Raw genomic sequence first — 19,024 nt, 5'->3', positions numbered from 1 at the left:
TATGACAAAATGGCAGTTTACAGTCGATAAAGTCTCTGGAAGTACAAAGAAAAGGACTAAAGTCACCCGAATAGTCATGTTTATCAATACGCCGTCTATTTGCCCCCCTCCACATAGGTGTGGCCGTTATTTCAGAACGGGGATAACTACGAAGCAGAAACACTGTCACAAAAATCGTATATATGTTTTTAAAAAGGGACATGTTTTTTTATAAGGGGGCAAATTAAATCCACATATGTTTTGAAAATAGGGCCGTTTTTTTAAAGGGGGCAAATTAAATCCACATATGTTTTGAAAATAGCACATGTTTTTAAAAAGGGGGCAAATTAAATCCACATATGTTTTGAAAATGGGACATGTTTTTAAAAATTAAATCCACATATGTTTTGAAAATAGGACATGGTTTTTCTTATGGGTCATATCTTTTAAAACAATATGCATCTTAAAAATAACCAAAATGAGAATATGAGACGAAAAAAAAACATACACCATTTTCATTTTGTACCGTGTATAAGTTTATTCCCCAATCCAGGAAACCCACCGGTTTGCAAAGTGGTGCTTTCAAAATGGTCTATCGTTTCCGATTTACCCCCCATTTTGATAGTGGTGCTTTCCAGTTACGCCGATTTCAAACTGGTCGATTTCAAACTGGTCGATTTCAAACTCCAAACGGAAATGACTTAAGGTTCCGGGTCGGAGTTCAATTGTGACCGGGGGTCGGGTCATGACCCGGTAATCTGCCGGAAGTGCGTGGTCGTCACCCTGATTTCTGCCCGAGATTGCTTGGTGATGGTTTTAGCTGTGTATGAATATTTTGAATCTTCTGAAAAGCCCGTGAGTTGTAGTATTTTTGGGCGCGGTGCAGTTGGTTCGCTATCGAAGCCTTTTTTGTATTAGTCCGCGGGAACGGTGATGCGGTTTTCTCGCCTGATGACCCAAATAGCATCGTTTTTAATGCATTTTCACCGAATTTGCGTCATCGGAGATTGCGAAAAAGTTATCACATTAGGCGGACTTTCCGTCGTTTCGGTGCTGCATATTGGCAGAAAAGCCTCTTTAAGAGTTGGCGTCGGTGACGTCACGCAGTGACGTCATGGTTCTCGAGGAAAACAGCAGGGGGTCGCGTTTTAAGTTCGTAGCTTTTAACTGAAACGAAGAATATGTCAAATTTTGGTATAGACTGGTAGACCACGGGTCGCACATTCCGAATCAAACGCGTCCGACATCAAATTCTTCACTACTTCGCCGTGAAGGCCCCTTAAGCAGCACAATGCTCCCTAAATGTGTAAAAGAATGCATTCTGGCACAGTCCAAAGCGCAACCTGGAGCATATCATCAGAGCTAGAAGCGGGCAGTTTAAATAAGGGACCATACGATATTTAGCGGGGGGGGAGGGGTGGTGCGTTAGGGGGGGAGGGTCATGGAAATTTTTTTCGAGGTGGGGGGGAGGGTCATGGAAAAAAATTCTGGGTTGGGGGGGAGGGTCATGGACTTTTTTTTTACGAATCCGTTGAATTGTTGTGCATAAACATTATGCTGTGGGCCGACAAATTGACGCTGTAAATAGCCCGCTATGCTGTCTTTTCACCCAGCGTAGCGGCAAAAAAATACAAAACTACCGTAGTAAACATGCCGAAGCACACGTCTAGCACGCGCCTCCACTGTTTCACAGGAAGCTATCCAGCTATCAGCTATAAGGGAGGTACCAAATTCTAAATTAGCACCCCGCCTTACGCTCCGATATTATCTCGCAGCCCCTCCCACCCGGCTACTCTCCAAGCAGGGCATGGGTTTCGGCTGGTTTTTGACGTGTTTTTAGGCGTTTTTGTCGGACTTTCTACTTTGCCATCTTTTTTTTTGTCTAGACAAAGTAGAAAGCCCGGCAAAAACGCCTAAAAACACGTCAAAAACCAGCCGAAATCCATGCTCTGCTTGGAGAGTACACCCAACAGCATCGCGCCAAAACGTAAACAGTAGCCGACATGGCCGAGTACGCCTCTCTGTGACGATCAGCGGGGTGGGTCCCGGACTATTAGAACAGCGGTAAATGTATCAGATTCAGGGTAATCTCCTTATTTGGAAGTTGATAGTCCGCAGTTGAGCAACACAGAAGCTGTTTTTTTTTAACGTAAAAGACCCCTTTCTTTGTCAGTGCTGGAGAGAATTAATTTTCAACTGCATTTCTGACAAATTTCTGGAGCAAGGTTATGTCATTTTTCTATCCAGAACAGTGAATTGATGCACAGAAAATTCATTTCTACCAAAGTAGGAAGATAATGTTTCAACTAAATTGATAAGCTTCGCCATGATTGGACGATTCGGCTGCTTCAAATTTGTGGCGCCGCCCACGACTTTCCTTGTTCCCAGGGCATCTAGTCTTTCTGGCGCCTTGGCGACTGTCATCAAAGGCTGCCGACTGTCAATCAGCGGCAATTTCCTGGGAAAATACGTGAGTTGGAACTACCAGCGAACTTCTGGCGACCGGTGATTTTTACGTTCCTTGAACTTTCAGTTCCACGTTTTCGGTAGTAGTTACAATTTGACGCAGAACAGCGGTTTCGGAGGCTTCCTGGAACGGCGGCGTATATATTTGGGCAATCTTGGCGACAAAGGGACTTTCCCCGCAGAGAGAGTTACGTCGCCGAGGGACAACCGCCTCGGCGGCGATTTTTCTGAAAACATGTCAGCGTTTAAGCGTGGGAATACCAGGAATATCGCTTCTTATATCGCACCGAAGAGAACTTCTGACAGCGACGATATTGTAGCGCTTCGACTTCGGAGAACGAGACGGACACAGCCAAAAAAACGGAAAACTGGTATCGACTATTGATATTTTTGAGTAGCTGAATAAACCAGCGAGGTTAAAATCTCCTTGAATAAACTATCGATATTGTTGTTTCTGAGTTTTTAGTTGTCTTTTACGGTTTCACCTAAACTTAAGTATTGTATGTCAAGGTCCTGTGGAGAATAGAAGTTGATTGACTATCATATTTATCATAAATATGACCCTCAAAACTGAAAAAGAAGCCTTCTCAATAGCCTAAAAATGCAAGAGCTTCCGGGGGGCTTCGCCCCTGGGTCATTAAAGTTTAAACTTCCTTTGTTTACCAGCAAAATTTGTTCATCAAAATTCGGGAAATAGCATTTCAATGGTTAAAGATTTTTAGATTTTCCTGCGGGTGCATGTCGCGCCTCCCGCGGCGAAAAATATGTCGGAGGGCATCGTCCCCCAAAAATCAAGCTGTTTTTCTTTTTACAATAGAGATGTCAATATATCTGCTTGATTAAACTTAGCTTACTCTTCCAGCAAAATTTGTCTCTCATATAGCACTTCAAAGGGTCCCGATTTCAAAATTTTCTCAACTGTCTTGCCCCCTATACAATTTGATTTTTTTGCTGCCGCCTCTGGTACCGACAAGCGCTGGTTCCCGGTTCTTGTTTTATAGCATGCGTCATCAGCTATCCCAAGTGGACGCCCGATGTCCATATACTAGTACGTAGTAGTTGTTTTATAAATGGGGGTCGTTTTTCTACCATTTTTACACGATACCTGTAGGGGGAGGGTCATGGAAAAATTTTTCGAGGTGGGGGGGAGGGTCATGAAAAAATTTTTTGAAGTGGGGGGGAGGGTCATGGAAAAAGTTTTTGACCGGACTTCCAGTGCACCACCCCTCCCCCCCCGCTAAATATCGTATGGTCCCTAAGTGCGTCCGAGATGTGTAGCGCGCCTAGTAGGCTGTCACTTCACACCATCAAAAGAAGAAAAGATCGCGACGTTAAGGAGCGATGAACCAAAAGTCAGAAAACCAAGTTTCGCCTTAAGAAGGCTTAAAGCACTTAGATTTTAGCTTAATTCACCCATTTAAGTCATCATAAAGGCGGGGCATCGCGAAAATCATACCGAAGGTCAAGTTGAGACATGGGCTTCCATCAAATGACGTACTGAGTCAGTGAATTCCTTTTAAAAACGGTTTGGCGGCCAGAAATGATTAAAGATGGCCGTATTTGAGGTTTGGGGGGGGGGGGGGCACATGGGGGAGGGGGGCGCCAAGCACCTGTCCATGGATATATCGAATTTAAAAGAGAAAAAAGGGCAAACTTCGGGGTTTTTTCAAACAAACTTACAGATTTTGATAAAAGCTTTCGAATGCGTCGAAATAACGTCATCTATGACGTCCTCGACGTAGCCGCTGCCGTCCTTTTAAGGTCTCGGACCGGAGTTTTTTTGCGATTTCGTATGTAGGCCGACACCCTCAGGTCGACGGGCTACAATTCCGCTGTGAAAAGTAGGACGGAAAATGTAATCACATGGTCGAAAAGCGGTTTTCTGCTGTTTTCCAATGTATCTATCGGTATTGTCCGTTGTCCCTTTATTTTGGGTAGAAACCATAGTAAAATGTAAATTTGGCATCCGAGAATTATCATTTTTTTACACTTTTTTGATCGAACCTGCTCGGAAAAAACGAGTTTTCCTGGGGTCACGGCATATATGCTGAGAAAGCTTAGTAAATGGTGTCTCTGAAAAATGAAAAAAAATAAAAAAGTCATGTGATAACTTTTTCGCAATCTCCGATGACGCAAATTCGGTGAAAATGCATTAAAAACGATGCTATTTGGGTCATCAGGCGAGAAAACCGCATCACCGTTCCCGCGGACTAATACAAAAAAGGCTTCGATAGCGAACCAACTGCACCGCGCCCAAAAATACTACAACTCACGGGCTTTTCAGAAGATTCAAAATATTCATACACAGCTAAAACCATCACCAAGCAATCTCGGGCAGAAATCAGGGTGACGACCACGCACTTCCGGCAGATTACCGGGTCATGACCCGACCCCCGGTCACAATTGAACTCCGACCCGGAACCTTAAGTCATTTCCGTTTGGAGTTTGAAATCGACCAGTTTGAAATCGACCAGTTTGAAATCGGCGTAACTGGAAAGCACCACTATCAAAATGGGGGGTAAATCGGAAACGATAGACCATTTTGAAAGCACCACTTTGCAAACCGGTGGGTTTCCTGGATTGGGGAATAAACTTATACACGGTACAAAATGAAAATGGTGTATGTTTTTTTTTCGTCTCATATTCTCATTTTGGTTATTTTTAAGATGCATATTGTTTTAAAAGATATGACCCATAAGAAAAACCATGTCCTATTTTCAAAACATATGTGGATTTAATTTTTAAAAACATGTCCCATTTTCAAAACATATGTGGATTTAATTTGCCCCCTTTTTAAAAACATGTGCTATTTTCAAAACATATGTGGATTTAATTTGCCCCCTTTTTAAAAACATGTGCTATTTTCAAAACATATGTGGATTTAATTTGCCCCCTTTAAAAAAACGGCCCTATTTTCAAAACATATGTGGATTTAATTTGCCCCCTTATAAAAAAACATGTCCCTTTTTAAAAACATATATACGATTTTTGTGACAGTGTTTCTGCTTCGTAGATAACATAGAAAAAAAGTAGAAAGCTGAAGGCCGTCGCCGTTTCACTTTAACCGGCAAATGGTCGACTAATTATTTCTTCACCGTCTTACTTATTCTGTGATCCATGGCTCCTGGGGTTTTTGCTGTCTAATTTGTCTACCTTCAGCTTTGATATTCGTGGGACGAATAGATTGGACTGAACTGAACAAAACAGTATGCATTCCCGATATAAACTTACCTGTATCATATTCCTGCTCACGTCAAACTTCTGTAAATTCACTGCTGATGTCATACGGACAGCCGGCCAGGGTACCTCGGTCAGTCTGTTCCCGCGAAAGTTCAGAACTCTGATGTTTATGATCCCGAGAAAAGCATTGTTGGACACGTACTCGATCCTGTTGTTCTGGAGATACAGGTCCCTTAACCGCCGCAGACCCCTGAAGATGTAGTCTGTCACCAAAGTCAAATTGTTTCTGGAGAGGTCAAGAGACCACAGCTTGCTCAGTCTGTCGAACGCGTTGTCCTCTATGTACAGGAGACAGTTATTGGACATGTTCAGTCTGGAGAGTTTGGTAGACATGTTGGTGAATGCCGCCCTCGGAAGCTGGGTGATCTTGTTACCGTGCAAGTCAATTGTGAATACCTCCGGTGGAAATCTGCTCGGAACTGTAACCAGCGCCTGTTGGTCACACACAGCTATTCGGCTGTTGCACCACCTGCAGCTCGTCTCGCACGGCGGTGCCAGGGGGACGGGGACGCACTTTGGAATTACTGCCAGTACTATAAACAGCAACATTGTCGTTGTAGGATGGAAGAACCGCGGCCAACACGGCTCCTTGTACCGGCACGTAGACTGCCTCACTGACGTCTACGCACAGCTTAACAGTCTGCGAATTGATAATTGTCTTCTGGGAATCATGATGAATATATATATTTCATTTTCTTTTCCAGTCTAATCAAAGCTTTCAGGCTTTGTACATGTACCGTTCTAAATATTGAATAAACATAAACACACTGATGTTTACCATCTAATGGCGGCTAATTCAGGGCCACCTCTGTGATTTAAGTAATACGTGTGTTTGCACAAAGATTTAACCTGATATCAATATTTTACCGTACGGATACTATATGTGGTACATCATGAAATCTTACATAGATGGTATCTATCTGATTTTCATTTAATTTTCAACTTCTGTACATAAAACTTATTAGAATCTCTCTAACGGACTGTATTTATTTTACATTTTATGTAGACATCACCGTCAGTAAATGAGGACAGTGTTATCAGTTGTCTGGTGGAAGAGGTGAAAGACAGTGTTGAAAACTTCCGCCGTATCATGTCAACTGTGTCATTCGGCAAATGTCACCTGAGCGCATCTCCCTCCAGAATAAGTCATACACAGGTAACAGTGACACTGTTTAAGGGAAAGTTAACAGTTCTTACTTCTTACTTCTTATTTCGTTTAGAGGCGACGTTTTGGATATTTCCTTTAGGACATGTTTTTGGTGTATCTGGAAAGCATTAAGAAGGATCTAGGAACAAAGTGAGATAAGCGTTTTATGCAACATTCCTGGACGAAGGAAATTAATTTACAAACTAAATGTGGCCAGCAAATCCAGAAACTGGCCAGGGTGATATGATTATGAACGATTTACTATTAAAAATGTAAATGTAATTGCTTCATCTCCCTACTGCATATCTGGTCTAAGCGCCTAGAGCGGAGGGATAAGACCTACACCCGTGCATGGCAGATCCAACCGTCCGAGATCGCGCGAGAATTGGCGTTGATTGAACGAGACTTGCTGGTGAGAATCCTGGAGGCAGAGTTGGTGGACTGTGTCTGGACTGGGCATGACAAAGTGGGTAAAAGGAACACTTTTCTAGTGCATGAAAATTTCCTCAACGTAATGGGACATTTGACTACCCGATGAAGGCTGTTGTTCAGACAATATCAGTGAAAATCTATTAGAACACCTTTCAGCACCAAGGAGAGAGGTAATAACTTATCATAAGAGCCGATTTCAGCATACTTTCGTAAATGTTGGTCCCCGCCGATGGAAGCATTAATATATTTGCACCGATAGGGCAAGCTCATCTTACACTAATGAAGACGGAAGACAGACTGCCAATACGTTTGTAGAAAAAAAACAAGGTTGTTTACAAAATGTTCAATTGATTTACCAATTTATGAAAACATTTGCGAATTTATTTGCAAGATCGCACTATCATAAAGTTGGTATGAAGTCCTCTTGGAGAACGGACGGCCGAACAATTGATTTGAATGAATATGAAGTTCACAGAATGATCAGTACATCTTACTTACAGGAAAAGAGAGCCCCAAACATCACTAAGATGGTGACATTTTTTGAGCGGTTGGTTCACCTGGTGGGGTCAGAGGTCATGCACGAGGAGACTCCGGAGAGCAGGGCGAACGTCATCGCGGGATTCCTCACTGTGAGTGGGAAATTTTTCCGCGCCCCATAGTTCATTTCCTCAATCACACGAGGGCGTTCTCTGCACTTGTGAGAAACTTCTCGAGGGATAATTATCTATATCGGGTTTAGGCACATGAAATATTAGATCTCTGGAACAAACCAGAAGGATCGTGGAGATGTAAATATGTTTTCCTTTTTATGATAGAGGGTCGACTGTTTTTACATTAAAAATAAAATCTATTTTAAGTCTTTCTCCTTTGTCCTTTTTTGCTATTTTCCGGCCTGCTTTATAGACTACTAAATAGACTTGGGAATAGGACTACATGGTATACATATAGATTCTATCCTCACCTCACCTATCTCTTGACCTCTTTTGGGGTCGTTGGGGCACCATGAATAGATTCTCCACCATAGATCCTATCATCCGGTCATAAGTAATCTCTTTGCTAGAAAGTTTCTACAGTTGCATCAGTGTGAATGTGAGGTTACTTTTTCTTACAGGTAGCGGACCACTGCCGGGTGATGCGGAACTTTGACTCGCTGCGGGCAGTGTTGGCGGGGTTACAACTCCTACCTGTGTTCCGCCTGGAGCAGAGCTGGGATATAATCAGGACACAACACAAGGACCAGTACAGGTACACTCAAGCATACAAGGGTCTTGGTTTAATGATATAAAGAAAGCTTTATTGACACAACATATGATATACATACAAGTATATATTGCATTATATCCATAACACTAATTGCATAGAGTAAAATTAACCCTTGGCTGCGTTAGTTTTGTAAAACCAAAAACAAACCGAACTCAAATGACAGTCACCTTCGTGGACTCTGATATGTTCGTAGCTAGATATAGATAAAGACTAGCGCCCAACACCACAGTCTGGAGTCAATGCCTTTCTAAGTTGATTCTATGATAGTTGTACACTCCTGAAAAATAAATTTTCTTTTTTTTTTTGTACATGAAAGGCCGAACAAGCTTCTTAAACATCTCTGGTCTTTTGTCTAAAAGAAGTGCTGCTCCTACAGAATCAGTAATATGAATTACAGTAGGTCCTCAAACTGGTGACGTACAAATTGTTTGCGCCCACGGATTGGGCACGCCGCTGATGACCTTAAGGTTGCCGCTGACCGAGACGGCGGGGTAGACCGGCTCGGTGAACAGGCAGTCCTTGAACACGTGGATGAGCCGCCCGGTCTGTGCGTCGCTCAGGGTGACCGTGCCCGCGTCGTGATCCAGGAGGACGCCGATTGTACGGAAGACGCAGCCGAGCGTGAATGACGCACCGGTCGGACCGTGCAGAACCACGCCGATGTCGTCGCGGTTACAGATGCACAGCGCCCAGGATTGCAGGGTCGACCCCATGTGCTGGTCCCGGGGAGTCCAGCGGTGAGCCACGCCGACCGTGCACCAGTTGTCGTCCACCACCACCTGCCAGTAGTGCATACCTGACGTCACTCCTGTGTCGCCCAGAACGGAGAACTTCTGGTCGACGAAACGGGAAGGTAGGTCGGGGAGAAGGACATCGGACCCGGGCACGTAGGTGGCGCAGGTGTTGTTTTCCGACAGGCGAAGCTGTTTGTGAGCAGTGTTCGGGTCCAGGGCGAACACGAAAGGCTTGGTGGTTAACTCCAGCTCGTGACTGGAGGTGGTGGTTACTCCGTTCTTCGCGATCACCACAAACCTGTAGTTAGAGTCGGAGTCCAGTCCTCTCACGGTGCAGGAGAAGCCGCGCACGTTCTCCACCGCCGTCCACACTTCCACTGTTACGTCCATGACGCTTTTGGCGTACCTGACGTCGAACGTCACGTCGGCGTCATCCGCGGTCCACTGGAGCGACGCCGCGCACATGGTCGTCCAGCACCTGTGGTGAGGTGTAAACAAACCCGTCACGACAAGCAAAGAGTCGATCATCCCGGAACGTATCACGTACAAAACTAACTTATGGGATTCTGGCAGCCTAAAACTATGTGGCGGCTAGGAAGCGAATGTTAACACCTTTCATGGCACACGGGCATACATGCATGGCGGTAGGAAAGCATTTTTGGCATCGTGCCAAAAGGATGTAAGAAGGAAGGTAAACAAAGGAAGGTTCCCCCTGGCATATCTTTTGCCCATACAAAAAAGTATATGTACAACAGTAATGCATCAAAATATACAAATACATTTTCCAGGGAAAACACAATCAAGAAAGACCAGCATGTATTTACCTGTCTAGTAGAATGGCAGGTGCCTTATGAGGACGTCCGAAGTCTAACTGGTGCAGCATGTGTGCTGCGCAGCTGAAGTCTAGGGACAGGTGCTCCACCTGTTGCCACACCGTGTCGTCCTTCAGCTCCGGCAGCTGAAAGGCCTTCTGTACGTACGTGTTGAGCGTCTTCCACGTCTGCAGGAACGCGGCGGCGTCTCTCTCCTTCAGGACCTCGGTCACGTACGTCACCAGGGCGCCGACCTTACGTTCGTTGTTCCGCGTTCTCCAGGAATGCTTGTAGCGCGTCTTCTTCGGTCTCTTGGGCTTTGTCGACGCCACGTTCCATGCCTATTTCTCGCTGCTGTATGATTTCTATAAGTTTCTTACACTCGTCTTTGACGTTGGATTTAAGTTGTGTCGCCCGTTGGCTTATACCTTCCCTGAACGTCTCCATCTGAGCCAACCCCTCCCTCATGGACTTCAGCTTTCCCTTCAGTCTCTCAAAGTTGTTGGTCAAGACTGCGAAGTTTTTCTCGAACACCTGTCCGAGGTCTTCCATGTCGTGCTCCTTGTGCTTGCCGACCAGTTTGCAGAGGGAACACACGGGAGCCTCGTCTGTAAGACAGAACATGTTGAGCCGCTCGTTCTTGTGGTCAGGGCACGTCACCGCCCGGGGCTTTTCTGTCTTTGTTGTCGGTTCAACGAGTTCATGAGAGGCGAGAGGGCCGCGCATCGGGTGCATGGTCGACAGACACTGCATGCAGTACGAAGCCCTGCACGTCACGCAAGTTTTACAGGCCTCCATCGGCGTGTCCTCACAAAGTTGGCAAAGGACTTTGGTGGGTGTGGTCCCCTCAGTCAGGGACAGGTGCTGGTATCGTTCCACGATGTTTTCCAGCATCATATTTCGACGCAACCCGTCCACGATCGTCGATGGGCACTTGTTCCCGACATATGGGACAGGGGAACCCGGTTGCTGTACCTTCCACGGAAGGCGACGCTTCCACTGACTCCGGCCCAGCTTCTGGTTTTGCCTTCATGGCCTGTAACCAGATATCGTCGGCACACCTGAGACACAAACTGTGGAGACATGGCAGCAGCAAGGGGCAGCTGAACAGTTCCAAACAGACCGGGCACGTCAGTTCACTCTCTAGTCCCTCCATAGTGACGACAAGTTCTTCACAAAAGGCGTGAAGTTGAGGACAGACGAGCGCCCGTTATTTTGGAGAGACAGGTACGCAATGGACAACAACACCTGATCGTGAGGACAAGGTCATTTCCTTGTTCCCATCATTCCATGCAAACCTTGCATTAGCGCCACCTAGCTGTTAAAACAACCAGTGCAACTTGATTCTTGTGGCGGGAAGATTTAAATTCGGTTCTTTTGCCCACCCTGTCTTTACCAGGTTGCTTTGTCCCGTCAATTCGGCGTTCGATGTCTGATCAATTTGTTAAAGTATACATAGGTGATATTATTTCAAAATCTCTTGCAAAACAGAGCACATCAATGAAAGGACACAGGTGTAATGTTTCATAATGGTATCAGCCTTTCATTCAGCTGTTTGCCTCTTTGTCAAGAACAAGAATTAACAGTACTGCATTTATCAACATTTCAGTGAGTTCATTCTCTTGTGTTTTTAGATTACATGAGATTTTTGCCTTATCATCATACATGTATACGTTCACAGATGACCTTTCATGCTAACATTTCTTGTACTGTAGGTCATTTTATGACCACTATGTGACATGTAAAGTTAACGTTACCCTCCACCAGGAAGTTCCTGGAGCTGTGTGATCTCATGAGTGAGGAGTCCAACTATCGCCTGTACCAGAAGGCCCTGAAGCATGCCCTGAAGGACTCTGCCTGTGTGCCACTCCTGGGGATATTCCTGCAGACTACAGCAGCCATCAACTCCATCAAACATGTAGACCCAGGGCAGGTAACAACAAAGGAGCTGCGGTCAGTTAGGAGAGAGCAACAGGCAAGGCTGTTTCTTGACCATTAAAAACTAAATTTGCAGGATGAAAGAGGGAGGCTGGGTGAGAAATTGCACTAAAATGATCAAATAGACATACAAATTTACAAAAAAACATTGCCCCTAGTAAAACAAAACTGAAACACTAGAGCATCTCTTCATCCAATACTTTCTGGCTCTGTAGAACAATCATTTAGATTAGAAGTAATGTTACCAGAATGGGCTTGGTGTAAAAGAATTTGTCTTAGCTACAACCATGTTGTTCACTTCAACAGGCCAGGGAACGAGGAGAAACACTGACGGAGCGAGAGCCAGCCGATTTGTTGGCATGCATGACAGAGGAAGAGAAGAAGCTCGTCATCCGTGTGATCAGAAGATGGAAAGAGCAAAGGACACTGCGACTAGAGAGAGATGCTCAGAGGAAAATCAACGCTGAAAGAGAATCAAATGAAATGCTGACAGAGGAGCCGAAGGGATGGTGGCAAAGAAAATTGAATTTCAGAAATTCCAGGAAAAACATGCCAACAGAGCCTGAAGTAAAGAAATCTTGGATTGGATGGAAGTCTGATAAAAAGAAGAGCTTATATGAAATTTCTGTCATAAAGGAAGCAAAAGAAGGGAACAGAACAGGGGAGGTGAAGAGCACCTTGTGGGGCCAGCTCCTGCAGGACATGCCCAAACAGGTAGGGGGGATCACAGAGCCATTGTTGACAGTTCAGAAATCAAAACTTTGGATATTAAAAACGGGTTTGTTTTTCTCCCATTCCCAAACTTTTTTTCCAAAAATATTTGTAGACAAAGAAACCCTAGTTTCAAATGGCATGCCAATCTTCTGTGGGAAAATGTTTTTTAAGTCACAAACAATACCAAAGAATATACAAATGTAGACAGCAAAGTATTTTGTGCATCATGAAAGGTGTGCATATGGTATTGCACTTTCATAATTATCCATCATTTCCAGCACAACTCTTGGTCCTCATCATTCCGATCCTGGGGCAAGACACACCACGAGGACCAGTCCATTCCGCAAATAGGGGTGTCGTCTCACCATCACATCCTTGACTCTGACAAAAATCTGGACCATGAGTTGGAGATTGCCCACCATGATGACATTCATGACAACGACATAGAAGTTTCAAGGTGACAGAATCCTCATAAATCTGCAATATGAACCTTTCCTTTCAAATTCATATCACCCTTCTTAAGACCTAATGCAAGGATAATCTTTTCTTCTAAATGTTCTGTAAACTGTTTCAATTTTTGTTATTTTTGTAATGTTACTGTCCAAAACGATATGCCATTTGTCTATGTCCAGGTACGGGTCTGTTGATAAAAAAAGGATTCTGGCCTTTGCATTTGGTTCTGCTGACAGTGACGAGGACATCCCTGCTAACCTGGCACACAGGCCGTTTGAGATGCTACAGCAATATCAGGTACAGGGAAGTCTTTCCCCATCAAGATGTGCCTATGCAGCTTAACTTTTTTAAACAGATGTCTTTCAGCATGTTCCATATAGTCTGTCCTTGGAAGACTTCTCAACAGATGATGATTTCTGTCCTTCATTTCATAACATCTTTTTTCGTAACTTTTTCTTTATCCACCAAAAATAGTGAAACCACCTGTTAACAGATATTCCCTATCTACAGGGAATAGCATCAAATAGTGTGAAAATGCTAACTTGACTTCAGGCAGAAAACTTCCATGTGATACCATATTGACTGTATTCCCGTTGTGATAGATGTCTGCTGTGCAGTACAGACACGAGAGTGACCCGGCCGTTCGTGACTTTCTCCTGCGCGCAGACTACAACACAGAGACTGACAACTATCGACTGTCACACGAGAAAGAGCCATCCCACAACATGGCATAAATACTAGACCTTCAGTAACACTGGAGCCATCTTACTTTATTTTTTCGTTAGACAGATTTAAATATCATGTGATATGTTGCATGATATCCTCTTGTGACATTGGTGAAAAAAGCTTTAAATACACAGTGGCAAAATGCTATAATTGTGACTGCAAAGAACATATAGTTTCCACTTGCAGGTGTGTGTCTTGCTCTTTAGTTATCTACTTTTTTTTAAAAACAAATGTGACCTATTTTCATTATTTCAAGCATCACTGAATAAAATCTTCTTATTAATCCAGTCAAACTCAAACTATAGCGAGCTTACAGTATGGGATGGTCACTCTTTGTATCCTATGAGTTCAAATTACACAGCAAAAAGTGCATATGACATTACAAAAGTAGTGTGGCAAGTCCCATAAACTGTTCCTGTAATAAATACTGGTCCTTTGGTCACCACAGTGGTCTTTGACAAACCCTTACAAACTACATCCCTCTGTGTGCTATCTGAGTGGCTAATCTGTGGTGCTGTTGCCCGTGTTGATCATGCTTTGGTCATCTTGTCCCTGTTGTGCGGCAGGTTGAAGTCCAGCTCTGGTCCAATGGCAACGATGGCAAAGGGGTTGATTGATGTGTGACTTTGCTGTAAGAGAGATATAATTAAACACTGAAAATTTCCTGATGTGCTGTGACTTTTGTCTTTACATGAGAGATTGCACCTGGCAAGTTTTCAGAATCAATTTCAAATGCTGCATTAACCAGTCACCATACATAATCAGCTTACTCATAAGATTTATGCCACTGTCCTCACCTGGTAATGTTTCTCGATGTGTTCCCTGTCCACAGTCTCTGCCACCCCGGGGGTCTGGTACACATCCCTGGTGTAACCCCACAGGTTAGGGTAGTCCATGATCCGCTTCTTGTTACACTAGGAGATAAAAATTGTCAACTTGACTGCATCCAGTTTCAATCTTATGGGATATTCTATACCTTTTGATCTACTAGTAACTCAGCATGTCATTAAGACTAACATATAACTGTAGCATATCAATATTTTATGAGGTTCAATGATAAGCCCAAGGTCCTGAAGGTGAAAAAGATCTAACAGAGATAACTTATATCTAGGATAAAAAGGTGGAAATAAAATATGTTTATTTAGGTTTTGATCATGACCACACACGGTCTCTCCGTATGCACCCATAAGTTATTTAGTAATTAGAACCTCTATTAGATCTAACAGAGATAGGGGATAACATTGCTTTAAGCTACCTTGAAGTGCCCCACATAGACCGGATCAAACCGGACCAGGGTGGTGAAGAGCCGGATGTCAGCCAGGGTCAGCTGGTTACCTGTCAGGTATCTAGTCTTGGACAGGATCTCCTCCACCTGCAACATTAAAACACATGCTAGTATTTCAATCCTACTTCTTTTTGGTATGTCTTTTAATGTATCCATCCATCCAGACAGCTGTTTTATTACCTGCTTAACAGAGGCCACGGCAAACTTGGGCTGTTACAACACAAACTGGAACTGCTTTTAAATGTTGCATAGTAGTAAAAGCAAGGAGGTTTACAAACAGTATTTCAAAAGCTTACCCGGTCCAGAGAAGCAAACAGCTGTGTCACAGCCTTGTCATAGGCCTCCTGACTCCTGGCAAATCCACTCTTGTACACACCATTGTTGATGTCACTGTGAAGGTACATATATCACATGATACTTCAAGGACCATACAGCATTTCATTCTAATGACAGGTCACTTCAAGTTCAAGGCACATGTTCAAATTACAGACAGATCAGTCAAGCTGATATACAAATTCACTCCAGAACACAATGATCTGAGACAATTTTGGGATGTTCTCAATTGTCATTGAAAGAATGCAACTCTGTCTATAGAGTTAATGTCAACCTTTTTCACACCATGATCTGTGTTTTGTTTTATTACATTACCTGAGTATTTGGACTTCATCTCTGATCTATTACCTTGACACACTTAATGCTTACTTAATGGATAAGGTCTTACTTGTAAATCCACTCATTAACTCCATCCACCTGAGCCTTCAGGTGTTCTGGGTACAGGTCCAGCTCCTTCTGCTCAGGCGTAGCACAGAAGTCGTTAAACTCACTGTTGAACATCTGAAAGGCAATAGGGAGATAGCATTGGGATGAGGTGAAGACACCATTGTGTAGCTATCCACCATGAGTCATTAATGAAAGACCTTTAAGTTAGTTTATAATTGTACCTCCATGCCTCAAAGGTATATAGAACTATTGTACAAAAGCATCATATCATAAGGAATGTTACAGTATATTTACTTAGTCCATACAGTGTGCGTAAGCGATTCTTACAAGTCTGTTTAAACAGCCCTACCTGGATGATCTCACTGGACTCATTGGTCACAATGGTGCTGTTCTTCTTATCCCACAGCATTGGAACAGTGAAGCGCCCCTCATAATCTGCAATCAAGAATTATCCAACTGAAGTAAATGTAAGCAGTGTATATCCCATCTAGATATAGCCTGGTATCCGAAACTATCAAAACTACAGTCTCTTTCATCCCCTCTGAAAAATGTTCACCAAAATTGCTTTTCACATTAATATTTTCACAGAAACTAGAAAAATATCAGAAGGAAAGAATACACTATGTTGGGACTCAACTTTTTAAACTGTCATTATGATTTAAAAGAAATTCGAATAAAATTGTTATTACAGGGTAACAGGCACTCTGAGGTTCAACTTCTTAGAGACCACACTCATGAAGTCTTGCACTGATATTCAACAACAGCGATCAACAGATAAGAAAACAGATAATCTTACCTGGGTTTGCTTTGAAATAGAGCTCACGGACGTACTGGGCATTGAAGAGCGGATCTGGGGAACACTTTGGTTTCTGGAAAAAAACATTAAAGCAGTCTACTTTAACAAATCTTTTACAGTTCCACAATTTAAGATAACTCATTTCAAGAACCCTTTTAAGTACAAATACATTATGCACTGCCCAAAGCAGAAGGAATGTCACAGTCAAGTGACCACCTTTACATGAAGACGACCTGGACCATGTGACTACTTATCATGGTCCCTATATTTTTTTCCTACTACCGGTAACACAAGCTTTTAAAAATCCTGTCTATAGTGACCACCAGTCTACACAGACCAGATTTTACAAGTCCCCTGAGCCCCCTATGGGTCTTCTTGGCCAGTTTTGACTGTATGTGGTACCTTGTCAGTGAAGTTCCATCCCTTCTCTCCCATCAGCCAGTCAACAACAGTATATGGAATGACATCCTCGAGCCCCTTGAGTTTCCGGGCGATGAGCGTACGATGTGCCCAGGGACAGGCGAGGGACACGTACAGGTGGTACCTGTCTCCTTCTGCCTTAAAACCACTGGAGCCATCAGCTACATACACACAGTAACGTAACATCAACAATGGTGACATTGTATAAGGCTATCATGGCATGTTAGGATAGAATGTCAGGATAGCATCAACATCAGGATCGGTGTTCGTTTTTATGAAAGCAAACAATGCAAAAATGGCAAAAAGTGAGCTCTGGACTAAAGTAGACGTATTTGAAAAGTACCTACCTGTGATCCAGTTCCTGAAGGAGGAATCTTTCCGCATAAATTCCCCCTTAGTGCTGATGGTAGAGTCGAAAAATTTAGCTCTAGCGGCCATCTTTAGGTGCAGAGTCCTTCTTTGGCTCACTCCTGGTTGGTTCTGAAATGCAATACACAGATTTTGATACTCTGGACAAAGTGAAAACCAACGCCCTGCAGATTAATGAGAATTGCAGACAAAAAGGTTTAGATCATCTAACTTATCTTCCGTTATAGATTGCCACATGATTAGTACTGATGATTTTGAGCTATTCTTCAGAGCAAGGAGGTTTAGCTGTTCAGAGTGATGTCAAACAAAAACTGCTCATGATCAGAGCTACATTTACCAGCAAGAAGCAAATTTGTCTGACTTGTCTTTGGAGTTTCACTCTAATCAGCATGAATAAGCTGCAGGAGATTGAGGAAGGTAATCATGCGTTAAATCTGACAAGACAAACAGGTCTGTCCACAGTGCTGATGAATGGTAGCCTGGATCCCCTGGGACCTTACTAAGCTAACAAGGTTGCCATCCAGGCTAGATGAATGGAAAGCTTATCATCCTTAAATCTATTACATAGACCACGCCCACAGGTCATTGTTCCAACATCAATACTTTCTGTGATAAACTGTCTTAAGGCAGGTATGCATGAAATGTATTTAAGGGAAACAAACATGAAATAATACGAAAATAACAAGAAAATCAAGTACATACTACATGTAATTACATTGTCTGATATGATGTTAATACTATTAGTTTGGTTCCCTGGTAAACAATTCTTTATCATCTATTGGTATTATCACAGAGCTTTCTGGAAACTCCTTGGAGTCATCTGCAGTGGGTAGATGCTGAAATTGTGCAAACAAAAGATAATTCTGTTACCTGTCTTTTCATTTATTACTATGAACTGGTGAAGCAAAGCAAAGCGATACATCATATTAATATCATACGGTCATTAATGGGCACATGTCCACAGGTGACACCGAGCAGACGTTCGGTTCTAGACTAAAAGAGAAGAAACCAACATTATATATAGCTGCATGCAGTTCAATTGATATGAATTTCCGATTCCTAATAATAGAGTTACACAAGCATTATGTCTACCTCAAAAACATCCTAGAACCGTACATTTAGTTTACTACCTGGACTGAGGGGTGCAGCAGTCAGTTGCAACGGCCGTTACTTAGCGTATACTCAGTAGTCACCCCCGCAAACTTCCACCTTCTGAAGATAAGCAGTAGGCTCCTTTTAGAAGTAACTTCTTTGGCCCCTTTCTGACTTGATATAAGGTTGCTTTACCTGCACCCTTTATATAGACACTTTCTTGTCTACTCATGCCAAGACATGCATGATCATTGCTAACAATGCCAGGCCTGGGTCATGCTGACTGACACTTAACCTGCTCAGGCTAAATTAAGCCATGCTGACTTGCAGGTTGGAGGTACAATAACAACAGGTGAAAGGACAAAGTTCATGGTGAGGAAAAAGTGCTGTGTCACTGGGTGTCAGCATACAACTGAGAAGGACGCCCTTGTGACGTCA

The 19,024-nt window shown here is 43.3% G+C and overlaps 3 protein-coding genes and 1 pseudogene across 4 annotated transcripts; 1 reads left to right on the top strand and 3 right to left on the bottom strand.

The window, feature by feature from the left end:
• Positions 1 to 17: 17 nt before the first annotated feature.
• On the bottom strand, positions 18 to 6,234 carry LOC136429347 (leucine-rich repeat-containing protein 70-like). Its single transcript, XM_066419222.1, has 2 exons — positions 5,677 to 6,234; positions 18 to 35 (listed from the first exon to the last, which is right to left on the bottom strand). The coding sequence occupies exons 1-2, from the start codon at positions 6,232 to 6,234 to the stop codon at positions 18 to 20; spliced, it is 576 nt and encodes a 191-aa protein (XP_066275319.1).
• Positions 6,235 to 6,670: 436 nt separating this feature from the next.
• Positions 6,671 to 14,124, top strand: LOC136433444 (uncharacterized). The gene is made up of 9 exons (XM_066425669.1): positions 6,671 to 6,841; positions 7,149 to 7,298; positions 7,765 to 7,893; positions 8,376 to 8,509; positions 11,841 to 12,048; positions 12,318 to 12,725; positions 13,004 to 13,182; positions 13,358 to 13,475; positions 13,781 to 14,124. The coding sequence occupies exons 1-9, from the start codon at positions 6,776 to 6,778 to the stop codon at positions 13,910 to 13,912; spliced, it is 1,524 nt and encodes a 507-aa protein (XP_066281766.1). The 5' UTR covers positions 6,671 to 6,775; the 3' UTR covers positions 13,913 to 14,124.
• On the bottom strand, positions 8,533 to 11,335 carry LOC136433546 (E3 ubiquitin-protein ligase Midline-1-like; annotated as a pseudogene).
• On the bottom strand, positions 13,910 to 19,000 carry LOC136433486 (glutathionyl-hydroquinone reductase YqjG-like). 2 transcript variants are annotated; one of them, XM_066425748.1, is made up of 11 exons: positions 18,625 to 19,000; positions 17,832 to 17,892; positions 17,473 to 17,605; positions 17,108 to 17,286; positions 16,706 to 16,778; positions 16,259 to 16,344; positions 15,911 to 16,023; positions 15,486 to 15,579; positions 15,160 to 15,276; positions 14,702 to 14,818; positions 13,910 to 14,533 (listed from the first exon to the last, which is right to left on the bottom strand). In XM_066425748.1, the coding sequence occupies exons 2-11, from the start codon at positions 17,883 to 17,885 to the stop codon at positions 14,435 to 14,437; spliced, it is 1,065 nt and encodes a 354-aa protein (XP_066281845.1). In that variant the 5' UTR covers positions 17,886 to 17,892; positions 18,625 to 19,000; the 3' UTR covers positions 13,910 to 14,434. The 2 variants fall into 2 exon arrangements, with proteins under 2 accessions (XP_066281845.1, XP_066281854.1); XM_066425757.1 differs by lacking the exon at positions 17,832 to 17,892.
• Between the last annotated feature and the right edge of the window lie 24 nt (positions 19,001 to 19,024).

The sequence above is a fragment of the Branchiostoma lanceolatum genome, chromosome 1, assembly GCF_035083965.1.
Source record: "Branchiostoma lanceolatum isolate klBraLanc5 chromosome 1, klBraLanc5.hap2, whole genome shotgun sequence".
Classification (NCBI taxonomy): Eukaryota; Metazoa; Chordata; class Leptocardii; order Amphioxiformes; family Branchiostomatidae; genus Branchiostoma; species Branchiostoma lanceolatum.
This window is presented reverse-complemented; position numbering and strand designations above follow the sequence as displayed.